Source organism: Corapipo altera, unplaced genomic scaffold (assembly GCF_003945725.1).
Source record: "Corapipo altera isolate COAL_440 unplaced genomic scaffold, ASM394572v1 0, whole genome shotgun sequence".
Lineage (NCBI taxonomy): Eukaryota > Metazoa > Chordata > Aves > Passeriformes > Pipridae > Corapipo > Corapipo altera.
The window spans coordinates 58980712-58998327 of NW_020884872.1; the positions used below are offsets into that span (position 1 = coordinate 58980712).

At 39.5% G+C, this 17616-nt stretch overlaps 1 protein-coding gene across 2 annotated transcripts in view; it reads right to left on the reverse strand.

Annotated features, from left to right (window-relative positions):
• Nucleotides 1-5542: 5542 nt before the first annotated feature.
• The window catches only part of TNFSF11 (TNF superfamily member 11), a 79854-nt gene continuing 67780 nt past the window's right edge, over nucleotides 5543-17616 (reverse strand). For both annotated transcript variants that reach the window (XM_027649703.1, XM_027649694.1), the window contains 3 exons: nucleotides 15235-15280; nucleotides 15050-15148; nucleotides 5543-7843 (listed from right to left, as the gene is read on the reverse strand). In XM_027649703.1, coding sequence (XP_027505504.1) covers nucleotides 7422-7843; nucleotides 15050-15148; nucleotides 15235-15280 — 567 coding nt within the window. In that variant the 3' untranslated portion in view covers nucleotides 5543-7421. The remainder of the gene's footprint in view (nucleotides 7844-15049; nucleotides 15149-15234; nucleotides 15281-17616) is intronic.

The window sequence follows — 17616 nt, forward strand, 5'->3', positions numbered from 1 at the left end:
TGCTTTGTTTTAAACCCCTCTATACTGCACAGAGTGACAAATACCATCATATAAACTCACCTTGAATATTGTGTACAGTTTTGGTCACCAAAATATAAGAAAGATATTAGGCTGCTAGAGAGTATCCAAATGAGGGCAATGAAGACAGTGAAGGGCCTTGAGGGGAAGCCATACGAGGAGCATCTGAGGGCACTTGGTCTGTTCAGCCTGGAGGAGACTGAGTAGAGACTTCATTGCAGTTACAACTTCCTCATGAGGGGAAGCGGAGGGGCAGGCACTGATCTTGTGGTGACCAGTGACAGGATCTGAGGGAATGGCCTGAAGTTGAGTCAGAGGAGGTTTAGGCTGGATATTAGAAAAAGGTTCTTCACCCAGAGAGTGGCTGAGCACTGGAACAGGTTCCCCAGGGAAGTGATCACAGCACCAAGCCTGACAGAGTTCAAGAAGCATTTGGACAATAATCTCAGGCACATGGTGTGACTCTTGGGGATGTTCCTGTGAAGGGCTAAGAGTTGGACCCTATGATCCTTGTGGATCCTTTCCAACTCAACATATTCTGTGATTCTGTGATGTATTAAAATAGCTACCTCCTGAAAAAGGCTTAGAAAGAAACTGTATCACACAAAACTATCTATAATAATCTTATTGATGTCAGCATGAAAACATCCACTCATTTCAAAGTGGGAAGCTAAACCCTTTCTTACCAGTAGAATATTAACAAAGATTAATAAAACTGAATGAATTGTAACAATAAATTTACATATTTGGGAGGAATTTTTCACATTCAGCAAGTCTCACAGAGCAGCTGGGCCAATAGATTTCTCAATTAGCTTTTTTATGTGAGCTTCTTTGTTTCACAATCTCACACATCAGCAAAATTCTGCAAGTGTGCAGATGGCATATACCAGAGGATAAGAGCAAAATTGAGGAAATTTGTTCGGATATTTTCAAATAAATCATGGGACATTTTTATCTGGCTCATATTTTTGGGGAAAATGGTTTTTTTAATGTGATTTTCAGACAAATTGAAAAAAAATAGCCAGGTAACAAAGTAAGAATAGAATAAATTGCTACTAACCCACAGACAGCAGAATGCTGGACTAAAGTCCAACACACTTTGATACTAATCATAATACTACTTTTTATATATAAGACTAATGAGTTTTAAATTAAATTATCTCTTTTTATTCATAATGGTGTAATAGGACTGTTAGATTTGAGAGAAAATGCAGACTCATATAAGTAGTAATCCAATTATACATTTATAGGTGTCAATAGGTGGTAAATTCAACAGCTGCTTTCAGGGAATAGTAAACAAAATAAAAATGTTTTCTGCTACCAGATTATTCTCTAATTTATTACTCTCTATTGACAGTAATGGATCAAAAAAGAAAAAGGCATAAGCTTAGTCCTGGACCTTTGCTGCCCACATGGGTTTATTATAGCTCTCTTTCTGGCCCTGTTTGACCTGCTTGGAGGAGGCCTCTCTGTCAAGCTCTGGGGCATGCAGCACATATGCTCAGTTTCATGTGATAAAAACACAACTTAGTGGGTTGAAAGTCAGTAGGATCTTCTGCATAAGAGGGAAGCTGGCTTAAGCTTCAAGGCTGTACACCACTCAGTGCCTTGTAACTCCAGCCCTCTTCCAGTTAGCGGGACAGAAATAACCTAACTATCCATTTCCAGAACTGCAGATGTTTTCCCAGAGCAAAGATCTGAAGCCATGATGAGTGATAAAACATTACATCAGATGGACCTTGTTTTGTTTAAGATGTGTTACTTCATGTGTTACTGCACTAGAGAAAAAACATTTGGTGACACTAACATTGCAAAAAGCTACAGGTAAGCAGGGAGCTGGTAGAACTTATGTGTAACATAGGATTATAGCTGGGAGATGTTTATGTAAAAAAGAGTAGCCAGTCTGCAAAAGGTTGCTAACTAAAGCAGTGTAATTAGTTATTAGTTCCCAGAGGGCAGAATAAGTATGTACAGGTTATACCACTCACCGTACATCAGTTCCCTTGGATGTCAGCAGGGTGGAGAGCTCATGCTGGGGTTAGAGCAGGCACAGCAGTAAACAAGTAACAAGCAATGAAGGTTTGCTCCACTCTGCATTCATAGCCAACATCTGTGGTGAACTGATTTTATCTTTGTTCACGGAAGGTTGTGATTGCGGCATCTGGTGCTCTTTTGTGACACAGTAAAGAAAAAAAATCATTCCAAACATTCCACTCAACCCAATTAACAGAGTTAAAATCCTTCAAATTGGTGGGACATGAGGTAAAAATATTTTGTACAAGAGAGTATCTGAACTTCCCAAAAAGTTATCCATGTGGTCATGTTTCAGTGCTCTAAAATCCAGAATTTGTGGGGAAGGGGACAAGGGAAGGAGATCCTGTTTGTGAATCTTCCCCTTAAGGAGCTGGGGTCCCCAAAACTGCCCACCTAGCATCCTTACGGATGTCTGACAATACAGACTTAGGGAATGAGTGAGTTTGGAACCTACGGGATGAGGAAGGAGCTATGTTATGAAGGCATAATAGTACTTGAAATGTGAGCTCAGTAGTCAAGGGAGGATTCTGGCATACTCTGTTAAAAGAACAACCAAGAATCTCTAATGCACTGAATGAATCAAGATCCAGAAGGCTGGAAAAATGAATCTATCATTTTGTGACTTGCAGCATGTAAGGAGCTGAAAGCAATTGTAGTTCCTGCTTGTCTTCTGTCACAGCCAAACATAAATTGATTGGTGTTTGGTGATGTGCAGTCTGGGGAAAAGCAATGTGATGCAAGAGGGTGGGTGATAAACAGTACATGGCTCAAATGCTGAACAAATGGAAGGAAAATATGCCCTCTCCAAAACTTCATAAAATGGACTGTGAACAGACAGCAGTAAATCAAAGATACCCAGCCCCTCACCTCCACCCCAGCAAAAATATCTCCTAGGAAACCCAGCTAGAAACCCCAGCACATTCAGACTTAAGGCTAAAAAAAATGCAGAAAAAAGAAACATCAAAGTTGCTAAGAAGTTTTTGAAATCTAATTTCAACAACCTAAAGCTGACACAGGTTTCTCAGCTTTCCATGACTGAGCTTTGCTTTGGAGCTAATCACAAATGGAAACATTAGCCAAAGGTATGGATCTACAGGGTCAAAACCCAGTGAGCTAAAAAAAATAAACTGTTGGCAAAGTCCACAGGTCGTGATCCCAAATACAGCAACCAGGAACTAGTGGACAAGACACCAATACAGAGAGGGAGAAAGAACAAGAAATTGCCTGTGTATATGTGCAAGAGCACTTCCTGGTTTAGGTGTGAGTTTTCTTCAATCACTGCAGCAAAATGCTGCATACAGCCATGTTTGTGAAGTTCTGCTGGAGACTAACTTTGTAACACCAAAATACAAGCATGCGATAACTGTTTGGAGCCCTCCAAAGCTAGTATATCAGATCAAAGGGCAGTATGGACTGCTTCATGTGTCCAAACTGCTGGTTCCTTATTCCTCAACTACTTTTCTTTGTTTCTATCCAGCTCAGTCCTGGAGCTGGATAGAAAGTCAAATAGTCAAAAAATATTTCTGACAAACAGAATTCTTGTTCCTTTCCACCTAAAGGCACAACAAAGACACATAAAAGTGGGCCAAATAAGGGGGAATATACGTAGATCTGATCTAAGGCTGTTGCTACCACCAGGAAAAGGAGCTGTAAGTTACTAAGAGTGGGGTGAGCAGGACACACTGGCAGCTGGAAGGAGCCAGAGAAAGGAAGTGGGATAGACAGAAAAAGAAACAGCCACTGACTGGAGCAAGCTTGGAAAGGCGGGGGGAGGAGTATTCAGGTGCCAAAATATGCAGTCATAACCCCATGTATAAAAATTAACTTAGCAAGAACACAGTAAGAATATACAGATGCTTACATGCACACAAATATCTTGAATTGCAAATAAACTATTTCCATGTAAGATTTTTTTAACTTCAATTTTCAGCAAATAATCATCCTGTATCCACAGACCAAAATTATCTTTTGAAGGTTATAAAATAAGAGTCACATGTACCTTTCCTAGCCAAGAACACATGACCTTCTTCTCAAGGTAACTCTCTCCATTAATTGATTCATCCATTCTTTTCATTAATTGAGTCCTGATGAAGCAATCAAATAAAATGAAGCAGACGCAAATGAACAGACACTTCTAGGAGAAGACTTGGTTTTAGGAAGGTCAGTGGTAGAGCAGCTGGGTTTACTTCATCATCTTAGAATACCTGCCTCAAATGACACAATTGAAGCTTTTCAATCTGTGGCTGCTCTGATATAAAAAGCAAAATCAAACTGTACCTACAGCTCTACGTGGAGCTTCCTGCTTCCTTTTAAACGCATGTAAGAGTAAGAGGAGACCAGTGCAAGACAGGCAGAATAGGACCTCCTATTTGATTTTATTTAGTAAAGAGAGGAGTCAGGGCTTGGCTTCTAATTATTATCCCCACAGTAGCCTATATAGCCCCATGAGGTCATTATCACATCCCTCCCAGACCTGTTCATCAAGCAACTGAACAATTTGCAGCCAAAAGATGGTAAGGGAAAAAACAAACAAACAAACAAAACAAAACAAAAAAAAACACAAAAAAAACACCACCCAAAAATCACCACAACCCCCAAACCATTTAGGCTTCAAAGTTGTCACACAAGGGAAATTTAAAGCCCCATATTGTATTGTGAAATTCAGATGCCTACGGCCCTGAGCACAGCTATGCTAAGCTGAGCCTCAAAAGCCCTCTTCTAAGCTCTGGTGGCTTGGGGTGCACAGGCAATTAACCAAGCTCAGGGGCTCAACAGACACTACAGGTTCTGAGACCTTCTCCAGCACACACACAGCCTACAGCCAGAGTCATTCAGACGACATTTAGTGCTGGTGGCTTCTCTCCTTCATATAACACTATATGTAGGCAGAGGATTTGCTAAGGTCAGCAACTAAGTCTAACTTTACTTTCAAATCACTTAACTCCCATCTCTGCCTCCCCAGAGGGTGACGTAACCCTCAGGACAGACAGAGAAGACATTTTCTCCCGGCCTGTCACTGGACATCTTTATAGTGGAAAAAATGATCGAGTGTGACGTGTAGCTCTTGAAATAAAAAAAAAAAAAAGAAGTTCCAGATTCCTCAGTCATTACTGGTTTTGAACTGACAACTCTTTGGTGTATAACATAAATGGGAGTCCTAATTTTCAGCTAAACTTCCAACCCCTAAAGATGTAACCCAACTTGAAAGTGGTGGATGCATGTCTGGAGCCAAATCAAAACTCCATAAAATTAATTGTTAATTGTCTCAAAATAGTTGATTTGTGACTTGGTTTTCTTTAGTGAGTTATACCATACCCAGCCTGCATGTTCTGAAATCTGAATAAAATTACCAAAGCTGCACAAGAAATACAGGTACACATGCAAATAAAGAAATCACAAAGTTGATTTTTTTCTTAGAAATATATTTTGTAAGAAAACAATATTAACATTAAGAAGAAATGTTTATTATACAGTATAAAATAATTGCTTGGATTCAACTCAGTTACTTACAACAAAATAAAAAAGGCTGAGGATTTGTATCAAGCCCCAGTTCCTACAGACTTGAGTCTTTTGCCTTCTTTGATTCTGACTTAATTAAATAGTGGGGTTTTCCCACATCTTAAAGCACACAGACAAGCACTTAAAAAACCTCTCTCATCCCTTCCCCAACAAGTTGCTGTCCCCTGTCCAAATGTGCTCTAAACATCACCTTAGTATTTGCAGCTCCCCTCTATGGCCCCCATACCCTCCCTCAGATTCCAGACCTCTTCTGCCCAAGCAACTATACAAGCGACAACACACGTTGCAGCTAGCAAGGAGTCTCCTCATATAATCTGTTGGCTAATACAAACAGTGGCCAGCCACTGTTAAATAATGTATAAATGGCTGAGTTGTTCTCAGCTGTCTATCCTTGTAAAACCTGCAAGAATACTTCTTAACTCTGCCATTCATTTGTCAAATCTGGCAGAAGTGTGCAGAATTTTAAAAGCTACAAGGGGAGACAAGAACAGGCAGTGCAATTACATAACCTTCACTTTTTCAGGAAACTAAGCTAAAAAAATTCAATTGCAGAATTTACCACTTGCAGATTTTGTTGTAGGAAAATATGCCTGTTCAGTAACTACAAATACTCCTAATACATTTCTGGGGCTTATGTATTAATTTTTTTATTTTATTTTACACAATGCCAGCTTTGTAATGTCAATTACCCCCCAGGTTTGAAAGGCACCCAGTGACCAGCATTCTGGTATAATTACTCATGGCATTGGTGTGATTTCACCCCCCCTTTCCAATAATACTGACAAGTTTAAAAGAAATCTATTAAGTTAAGAAGAACAAAGATATATATTACATTTGCTAATTGCAAACAACCTCTTATAGCTGCATTTTTTCCCATTGGGATCAAAAAGTGCACCAGTTTAACATGTCTGTACATAAAAACAGTTTAAAACATTAAATATACAAACAGCAAGAGATTTTAAATATTTTGTATCAAATACTATAGGACAATATAATTTACATTTTTTTTAACACAAAACATTACACCTGAAATATAACTTTAGATTTTACAGAATATAAAAATACATAATTTTTGTTTAAAAAATGTCTTTGCAGGTTCTGGCACAATGTAATACTTTAAAAGGCACATTGTATTTTGGCAATCTATATTTGCAATTAACTGTGCAACAATAATAAAATGACCTGTAATTAACCTTTTAGAACTGCAAGGCCAGATGATCTTCCTTCTTCCTGGAATGGCCCTTTTTATCAGGCAAAACTTAAGTTGAACTGTTTAGGTGTTCTGCAACTCATTTCTGCCATGGTCTGAGCTCTCCAACCCTGACCCAGCAATGCAAAAAAAGGCCTAACTCAGCATGTGAAAAGTCACATCAAATGCAATGGGATTAGTTATACTTTCATAATTGCCATCTCAGGTTCAGAACACTCAACCCCAAGCAAAATGGAGTCCTAAAGGCAAGCTGGGAGCCAAGGTCTGCCCTGCCCTATGTTTGCACCAGAACTAATAAGGACAGCACAGGTTAAAAAGTCAGAGCAGAACTTGGAAACAGAAGTTCAATAATATTAATTTTTTTGATTTCAACTACACCAATGTAAAATACATAATGACTACCAAAGCCAGTGGAAACAAATGAAGTAAAACGGTTATAAGACTAAATCAGGAGAACTGTAATTTTGCCCTTCTGTGCATTTGTGGAACTCCCACTGGAGTCAGTACAGGACAAAAACATGTGTTTAGAGATATATGGCTTATACAGATGTAATTGAGTTCCAGAAGATTTCAGTTCTGTCTTCAAGTTGTTTCTGGACAACTCCAAACTCAAACACTTTTCAGCACACTAAAGAAAGATTCAATCTAAATCCCTAACTTTAAATGCTCCAAAATAAGTTGCTTCTTGTGATGAATCCAGTAGCAATGGGTTTGATACCTGGATACCTATCATTTCACCAGATTTTAATTTAAAAAATCCTCCTACATTTACAGAATAAAAATGAAATTCTGAATTTCCTGACCAGTATTTGGTGCTCCCTCCCTTCATCAACACGTCAGAGCGCCTTATTTTAAGATTTGTCTTAATCATATATACCATCAGCTGAAGCCCTCTTTTAGTCAAATTTCCTGAAGTCTCATGATGTCTAAAACAGATATTGGCATAAAGGTAGTAAAAGCCATCTTGATTAACAATTAGTTTTCCATCACTGAATGTCATATTCGATAGGTTTGCCTGGCCTTTGTCATGATGCCAGGATGTGAGGTTCACTTTGCGGGTTCCTGAAGAGAAAAAAAAGAGAGATTTATAAACATTTAACAAACCCCAACATTTAGTAAGCAATCTCTAGGTTTTTACAATCAACTAGAGTTCTATAGGCTACAGTGAGTATTAGACAATTAGGGCAAAAATTCTTATGAAATTTTCTTTTTTTAATGCACTCCCATACTTGGCTTGCTATTTGTAACTGTCTGCCCTCCCACCAGAAATGCCTGCTGGCCTGTACCATTGCTGGTACAAAACACTTGCTTGGCCTATAATTTGATTATGCTAAGCAGTCATGCAACAAGCTCTGCTAAGACAGTGCATCTAAAATTTTATTCAACTAATAGATTGTTGAGACGAATTTGAAATGAAAAACTTGCTATCAGTCTCTAACTTGTAAGTGTTTGCAAGGGATAACTAAAATTCTGAACACAAGTTAAACTGATAATTCCCCAAAGAGAAAGTTTATGAAACCTTCCCATATTTTATGTTCTTGTGACTGTAGCAGTACAAAGGTAAACATTTTCATGTGACAACACCAAAAATGCAGATAAATCAGTACAATTGTGCATTTTTAGTATTACACACTAAGTTGCCTAGGCTTTACGTAGCACTTCAACTATTTATGACATAACAAACCTTTTTATGAAAAAACAATGTTTAGACTTAACCCAGTGGTTGCATATACCAGAATAAGGCTCTAAAACCTAGATATCTAGGATAGTGGTCTACATCACCATCCTAATTCTTTCATAATTTTACAAATAATTATAGCTGGACAACTATAACAATTCAGGAGGTAAGCTTGGATTCTTTAATATCTAGCAGAAGGTCTTAGGAGACAAGCTCGTGAAAGACAGATTTGACTGGATACACTGCTCTTTTTTTCTTATTTTTATTTATTACAGTATCTTAAGTTTCAAACTAGAAACAATGAGCTGATATTCCATGCTTGGAGGAGAACATTCCCCTTCAAGTTGTCTTAGGATGGAGATCCACAAATTAGGAAGGAAAATGATGATAATATTCTCAGTCTCTCCACAGAACATCATGCATGAGGGAATCAAAATATACACATAACAGCTACCAAATCTGACTACCGAAAAGGGTGGTTTAAATGAATTATCATATGCAAAGAACCATTACTGAATTCCTTCTAACAGGTACACATAAGCCTTTTCAGTTCTGCCCACATGATGGTGGCCTGGGAAACAGGAGGCTGAATCAATACTTTACAAAGAGAATGAAAAAGAGGTGAGAGATTGGAGATGTTTGATTAGTCTGCCAGCTTAGCACTGTCACTGAAAGCTAACTTTGTACATACAGGTACACACATACAGGTTACCCGGACCAAAACACAGCTCCCAGGCACTATCATCAGGGAGCCACATTGCATCATCTCTTGGATGTTTCAAGCTGATGTCATCAGCTTGATGTCAAATAACATCTCAGATGTCATTTCATCTATATCCTACTATGGAGGCTGTGCTGAGAGATGGCCTGGCAGGAGGTCAGAGAGGCACTGAGAGAGAAAATTTGAGTCTTCCTTCCAAACCTGGTCACATTTGACACTTCAGATTGTTTTTGGTGGCACAGTGGTAAGACCAGCCTGTAACACCAGCTCAGACAGCATTGCTACTACAGCAAATGTATCATGTAGAGGTTTATCACAGTATTTTGTGCTGAGGAGCGTGCTCTGAAGCACACATCCCACAGTCCCTCCACGTCCCTAGCTTCACCACTATCCCATTATAGCACCCACCTCATCTCACAGCCCATGCCTGCAAAAACAGTAGAATAGGCAACAGTGGGAAAAGAAGATCCTGGCAAAGCCCAAAGGCACACCCACACAGAGGAAATAACACTGTCCTGAGAGCTCCATGAGCCTTCCTTATAGGCACAAGCCACTAACACTCTATTATTCAATGTAATACATAAGGCATAACACAACAGATGGGAATTGGCCAACTTGTCCTCCTAACCACTAGCAATTTTCAGCACAACAGAATAACTTCATTTGCTCCCTCCCAGAGCAGTGGGTTCACATATGTACCAGAAGACTTTACGCCTTAGCCTCCAAAAGCATCTAAATGCCTGCTTGGAATGTGCAGTTCCTTATTCTCCCAGCATCAAATCAAAACAGTCTATCCCTACCAAACTTTCCATGGCACACAGCAGGGCCCAGTGCCCTCCCCTCCAACCAGTGCTCACAAGCATGCTGGGGTAAAGCCTCAGGTATATTCGATTGGTTCAAAAGATGCCTCTTGCATCTGTCTGTGCAGAAAGCGAGGGTAAGTGGGGACAGGGGAATTTGAGAGAGATGAGCCTTGCCTAACTGCCAAGGGCGAGCAACTTTTGCACTCAAGAGGAATACTTTAACAGCAGTCCAGAACAAAAACCTTCTGGCATTCTTCCACCAAGACTTAAGCAAAGCACAGGTTCTCAAAGGCAGATCATAAATAGTTGTTCCCCTATGGCTCTAGTGCAGCCAGGTAGAAATCATGCTAGCAAAATTATACAGAGAAGCCATCTTCTGTGCAGTGACTCAAAAAAACCTCTGAAAACCATCAATTAACTGGAAAAGACACCAAGATCTTAAGTCTCTTAGCCTGGAGTTATTCACCTGCAAGAAGTGCTAAGATAGAGGTACCAGATTGCACCTCTGAAGCACTGGGGGTAGTTGAGGCAGTTGTAGAACTTCTCGTGCACAGCATCAAGTCTGAAGAAATACTGCCCTAAGGAGGTTGGTTACCTTCAAGATGAGGAGGACAGGCTAGAAATCACTGCTTAGATCAGAGGAGAGGCACTTAGATATGGGACAGGAATGTATATCTGTGATGTAACAGAAATGCATGCTGTGACTGCCTGGTGGCACACTGGGTAGTTGCTAAGCAGCTTTTATTTACGTGACAAGTAAATTTTTTAGTTTTCAGTCTTAAGCTGCACTTTTGAAGAAATCTTTAGCAGGAAGGCACAACTTCCTGCTGAAAAGAAGGAAGGGAAAAGAGGGCAAATAAGTGCTACAGTGGCTCGTAATTGAGAGATGGGCGCTGGGTGAAGTTTGTTTATGCTATTTTGATGTTCAAGTAAATGCACATCATTCACCCATGGACAGATAGAGGGACAGGCCAAGAGATGATGGGATGACACTATCTGTTTTGAGCAGAGGATTTGCAGAGGCAACTCCTAGAAATCCCTTATTAAAAGAGGATTAAATTATAAAGCATTAAATTATAATGCTATGATTGTATTAGCTGAGGCAGATGGGCATTTTGCCACAATTCAGAGCTCCAGAAGAAGCATGCCACAGCTAGCAACACGGCACAAAGATGGTCTTGGAGTTCTGTCATGAAATCTTTAATGGAAGGAGCAAGCAGGTTCTCAGCGCTTCTGGTGGTAATACACCCAGATCTGGAGACATCAAAACAATCAGTACCCCAAAACACAGGAAGTGGAGAAAACTGGAGCACACACATTAGTGCCAAATCAGCAGTCCACATATCAGAAACTCTGACACATAACCCAAGCCATGGTCTAGTCAGAAATGCTGCAGTACAGTATCTTCTTACTGTGAAATAATTTACTTTGGAATCATGAAAAAAATAGCACAAGGCAAGTCAAGTTGACAGAGAAGGAAACAGTCGAGGAGATAATGAATAAGATAGTCTTCTAGACAAGGAAAAAAGCATTATTTAAAAATTCAAAATAATATACAGCCTTTCTGAAAACTAAAGACAAATAAAAACAGTGTCTTGTGTATCTGTGAGCATGAACTAAGACTACTACAAATGGGTTCAATAAAATTAGTTAGCCCTGTTTTGATAATTTGTTTGCATTGTAGTAATGTTCAGGTATAAATAAAGCCTGAAGAAAGGACCAAAGCACTGTTTGCTCTGAAAAACTCTTTTGGAGGCAAAGGGCAGCTAAGTCGAACCTGTAGCTGTAAATAGCTCAGAATACTACAGCGTTTCCTTAGACAGCTAAAGGTATTAATTCACACCCCAAATGATATATTTAACATTTATATTTATTTCTGTTTGTGATTTTCTCCTTTAAACGGTGACTATTTCTGTAATCAATTTATAAACCAAAATTCACGGTTTTCATTTAAAACCTAGGTAGCATTTATAGTGAGCTCTGGTAAAAACCAGCCAGCAAGCGTCCAGCTCTAACCTAAGGCAGCAAACCTAAAAAATACACAGAGCAAGCCAAACCACTACAGCTTCTGCCACCAAATGATGGGTGGAGACACCAAGATTTGGGAAGGGTTATTTTCCCCCCTCCCTCACACTATCCTCCAGCTGCAAAAGTCCATTTGAGGCTTGATATTATTGTGAACCAGCTCAAAGGAAAATGTTCTCTCACAGACACTGTTCAGTGCCCCTCCATGAAGGGTGTTCAGTAGCAAACTACTTAAAATCCTGTTTGACAGAGAAGACTTTTTTTTTCCAACTCTGGTTATTCTGGGTCAGAGTGATGACAGTAGAGAACTTTAAAATACTAAGAAAAGATCTGTCCAGGCTCATGGATGGCAGAAAACAATTTAGAAGGGTTTCAGACATGGAGGGTAAAGAATCAGGGTAAGAACATAAATATTGCCATCTGCAGTCAGAGAAAACAAGATGGGAGAGGAAAATCTCCTGGTGACCTTTATGCAAATTTTTCTTTCTTTATGCCTGTCACTAACCTCTATGCTACCCAGCCAAGTGGGTACTGCCTCATACCAGTAAGCATAATACTAAAGTGCCTCATCACCAGTAGGTTCAGGGTTCCAGCTATCTATAAGGATACAACCCCTCACTGTTACAATGCCCACGAGGACTGCAGAAGCTGTGCTCATGATTAACATCCTTCCAAAAGAGGCAGAAGCCATATGTGCCAGATCAGAAGAGAGTATGTCCAGCTCATAATATTGGTAAGGAGTAGATCTGCTCCAAGGAGAAACAAAGATTGCTGTCACAGGCAATGTGTTTCTGAGAGTTCCTGCAGCTCGTGCTTTTGAAAAAAAAAAAAAAGTGAAGAGAACAAGAAAGAGCAATGTCTCCCTTTCCATTACCCATAGATGCGCTGTATCACTCCCTTGAAGGTTAAAGCAGCAATGCACAACAGTAAAAATTATCAGCTGCTAGCCTGGATAAAAACACAGTTTACAGCAATATCCAGGTAAACAGAAAATAAGCTCCCCACAGGAAAAAGTAGATTTCACAGACTGTGACACTGACACACTCCACTTCTGCAGATGTAAGTCATCTGTCTCTATGATTAGCAAATTAATTGAAACCTTCCAAAGACAAAATGCTAAGACAAGTTTACTGATACTGAATCTTCTACTATGGACCTATGGTAAAAGTAGCTCAAAGCCAAAATCTGACTAAAATAGAAGCTTGTTAGGAGGCATTTGAGCTAACAAGAAAGCTTTTGGAAGTTCTGACTGCCATCTGACAAGCTGTTTAAGCTCTCTGCTTATAAAGCTCTGGATCTTGGCAATGCCAATGCACTTGAAAGAATCCTATCCCTCCAGGTAAGAAGCTGTACAGAATTGCTTTGTCTTTAAATAGAGTAAGAGCAAGGTATTACTATGCAGGCTGCTAAAATCTCAGATTTCAAGTCTCAACACAGCATTCCCCTTTGGTTTGGTTATATAAAACAGAAGAGCAATGTGCACAGCTTAATTAACAAGGAGTTCAGCTCTGCAGAATGTATAAATCTTCAGAGAAAGAACAGAGTGATCAATGCACCCTCCTATCTTAAGATCCTCCATCTGATAGCTTCAGAAAAAACTCTGGTTTATTTCTACCACACCAATTGTTGTGTTGAGAATACAGAGAGAACAATCTCAACTGACAGTGCTCCAGGGCAAAAAATAAAACCATTCTAACATATCTTAAAATTGTAGGACTGAATCTTTTCCTCTGGAGAGTGTTCCAAGGCAGACTCGTGTCTTGTTCCCAGATATTGTACTAGCAAGGATATTCCCAAAGCCATCTGAATACCTCTGCGTAGAAAATAAGAGCTTTGGTAATATAAAAGAATGCCATCCTCTTACCACAGGGGCAGATAAAAGCCACAAGAACATTTTTTCCCCCTACTCAATTGCTCAAAAACATACTGCATCCAAGTCAACACACTGTTGCTCACAGTACAATGCTATGATTTTTATCTTCCTACCACTGGACTAGACGGATGCACAACAGACCCTTCTGAAGCTTTGGCATGTCGGAATGTCATGAGGGCCCTGGAGTCATGTGAAAAAGTCTACACCAGCCCTGCAACATAAAAGTGAATGGAATATGATAAAACCTTTCCAACGTGCCATCAGCAGAAGGAAACAAACTCAGCCCTTTGCTATCAGAGTGCAACATACCCACAGAGAGCAGCGAACTAGCAGGCAAGTTATAATAATGCCACTGCGACTACAATTCTAGATTTTCTGCACCTCCAAATGAGAGGTGTGCTTCCTTTATCGCAAATTCTTTCACTGATGGGCACCTGATATGCATGTGCACTGTGGACTCATATAAGATTCTCAGCTTCCAGATCCACCCTGAAGACAAATGCTGTGTCACCTAGTACAAACCCCATTACACTTCAGCACTCAAAAGGAGTGTTGCTGCTAAGGGTTGAATAGGTGGACACAACACATGCTTGAATTTTACAACAGAAAACAATACATTTATTCAGCTGACAACAGGATAAAAAAAAACTCCTGACTTTGACTCAGTAGAAGGGAAACATCTTCCAAACTGTATGATCTGTATTCTGGCCGATCTTTGTGCTGGTATAAACACATACGCAGACAAGGATATATGAACACATCTCTGTGTGTGTGTGTGTATATACCTATGGATGAAGTCCAGTATGAATGAAAAACTCTGGATGGGCCCTACAGGCCAAAGAAAACAAGAAACTTCAGAGGAGAGCATTCAACACAAGATCTTCCTTCCTCACCTGACAGCACAAAGGGGCAGGCCAAGCCCTCAAAGGTTAATCATGAAAACTGGTAATTTGAAATGACATTCAGCACATGACTAATACAAAGGGGAGCCATCCTCCTTTTAACATTGTCCCTGTTGCTTCTGAAATCCTTTAATGCATCCAATTTATTCTTGCTATCAAAAGCCATTTCTGAAATCCCAGTCTGTTGCTGGTTTTGCTGAACTATTTTCATATCTTTATTCACTGTTTAATGCATTTAGGAAGTATTCACTTAAAACTAAACTTACCAGATGGAATATTCTTATCATCAATAATGAGATGGGCAAATGGCTGCTTCTCAGGTTTGTTTCTCTTGTACAGTTCAATTCCTAATGCCTCCATTGCAGCTAGAGATAAAAGAATTTCATTATCCATTATCCAAAGACACGTTTAGTGGAACCAAAATACTTTTTATTCATAAAGCATCACCTACCTTTTTCTGGTCTTGGTGATGTTCTTCCCATGACACGCTGGACTTCCTAAAATGAGAAAGAGCCATGGCTTTGATATTTTCTTGATTTTGTAATATCGTTTAGTTTGTACACTTACAATACTCTGTGCATATATCTGGGGATATTGTTCCACCTACATTATATTCAGATGCCTGGGATATGCATAATATAAATATGAGAATGTGTAATATGATCACACACGGTTTAGCTGCCACAATCAAATTACTTCCTCTGTCCAATCTTCTGATAAAGGTGGATAGGAACAATGGTGTGTACGATCACTGCATTATTTACTGAATTAGTGGTGACAGAACATTTACAACCTTTCTTACTTACAGTACTCGGATTATTTCTCCAAGTATAATGGAACAATGACTAATAAGAAGGCATCACATCAAACTATGGAGTTTATGAACTGATTTAATTACTTGGTGTCCAAAAGTAATGAAAGAGACAGTTCTACATAGGAATTAGTGTGCAATCACTCTAAGAACTAAGGAAAGTAAGCTCTGAATTTCATTTGTGATGAGGTAAATGAAAACTTCCATTCTTCACACTTGACTGCTAACAGGGAAAGTTGCAGGACTGCAAGGTTCTACAGTCAAGGCTCTAACAAGGTATGCAGGAACTGAAGGATTAAGCATCCTCCCCATCTGGACTGGGCCAAATGGACTGGGTACCATAATTCAATGCAATTCTTCAAAACTACAGATGAATTTTAACATGAATGAGACCCATGTTACATAAACCCAAGAACAGCACAAATTGCAGACATCAGGCACTACAAAAAGCTTTGGTTTAAATAACCCACACCTGTCTTCCTCTTGAGAAAAAGATACAAACAGCAGTTTCCAAAAATCTAAGCAGCCTCTTCTTCTTACAAGCATGGACTGAGTCTTGGTAATATTAAGTTCAATCCTCAGTTTGGTCCCCTTTTTCTCCATGACTCTCCATATGTTTTCGAAAAAACAGGGGTAGTATCTTTGTTATTCACAATACCTTATACCATGGAGCCATCAAGAAGATTTTCAGTAAAAAGGAACATTTTGCTGATGATAGCAAGTCATGTCCTCTTTGAAACCTAAGAGTGGTCCTTGTTTCATCTTTATAGAACGCATACTGTTGTTTGCCTGATTCAAACCATGTATATGCAATATGTCTCAGATTTGGCCACATCAGCAATGTTACACTGTGCTCTCAATCACTGCAGTGTTTTAGAATTTGAAATCCTGCTTTAAAAACACCTGAAGTCCTGCTTTTATGTAATTTTGCAACCACAGTGAAGTCTATAATGCCTTAGCCAGTGCATTTATTACTCTCACTTTCCCCTTTCAGTAGGTATTTAAATGTTAAACCAAAACGAAAAGCCACAGCAGTATGGAAGTTGTATTATGACTATCAAAGCATAATACTTCAGCAGAGATATGCTGATTTTGTAGATAAGAATCACGAAGATGCTTTTTGCAGTAGAGACAAGAAGAGATGCACCAGAATCACAACTTCAGAAGTAAAACTCGTATTCACCTCCCCTACTTACATTCACTTTAATTCTCTGATCTTCCTACTTCAATGTCAGTTCTAGAAGCATGAAAATGAGGTTTAATTCTAGGAGCTGCACACCACCATCAGCCGCTAACCACACTTAAGTAGAAAATAGGAAGGTGACAAGAAATTGCAAGTACCAGGTACTGTGAAAGATGGCAAAAGACTCTGAAGAGAACAGGACATAAGGTAAGAAGAGTCTGGGCGAAAGACCACACTCAGAGATTACTGCAACACACCTATCCCCAACCCTTTCCTTTGAAGGGGAAACTTCTTTGTTTTTTTGCTTTCTTAATGGAAACTTCTCAAATGTCAAGTTTGCTTTCATATCCTTTCCTTCTGGGGCATGTGATAATGTTCTTGCCCGGAGAGTCTACTGGGCATATCCAAAAAGAACTATGTACACTTTAATCTCCTATTATCTAAATTGGTACTAAAAAAAAAAAATCCCATGGTTGGTAGCTGCTCAGCCTTTGAAATCCCTGAACTGGTCAATTGCTATTCTACTCTTAACTTAAATTTTTCCTAGAAGCATAGAGTTCTGCTCCTGCAAATTTCCAAAGATGTTCTAGCTTAAGCAGTGAGAGATCCTGCAGCCTGATCCAGCTCATCTTCCTTGTGGAAAGGCTCTGACCCTCATGAAATGCGGTCTGAGCTTTCTAACTGTTGGTGGTGCTGTTTCTCTGCAGCATCACCACCTGGTAAGCAGAACAGCTACCCAAGTACACTGGGGTCCACAAGTCTCCTTGTCCTGATGGTCTCAAACCTACTTTCCTGTTTCCTAGGAGCATGTCTCTCTGACAGGAACACTCTCCTGTACT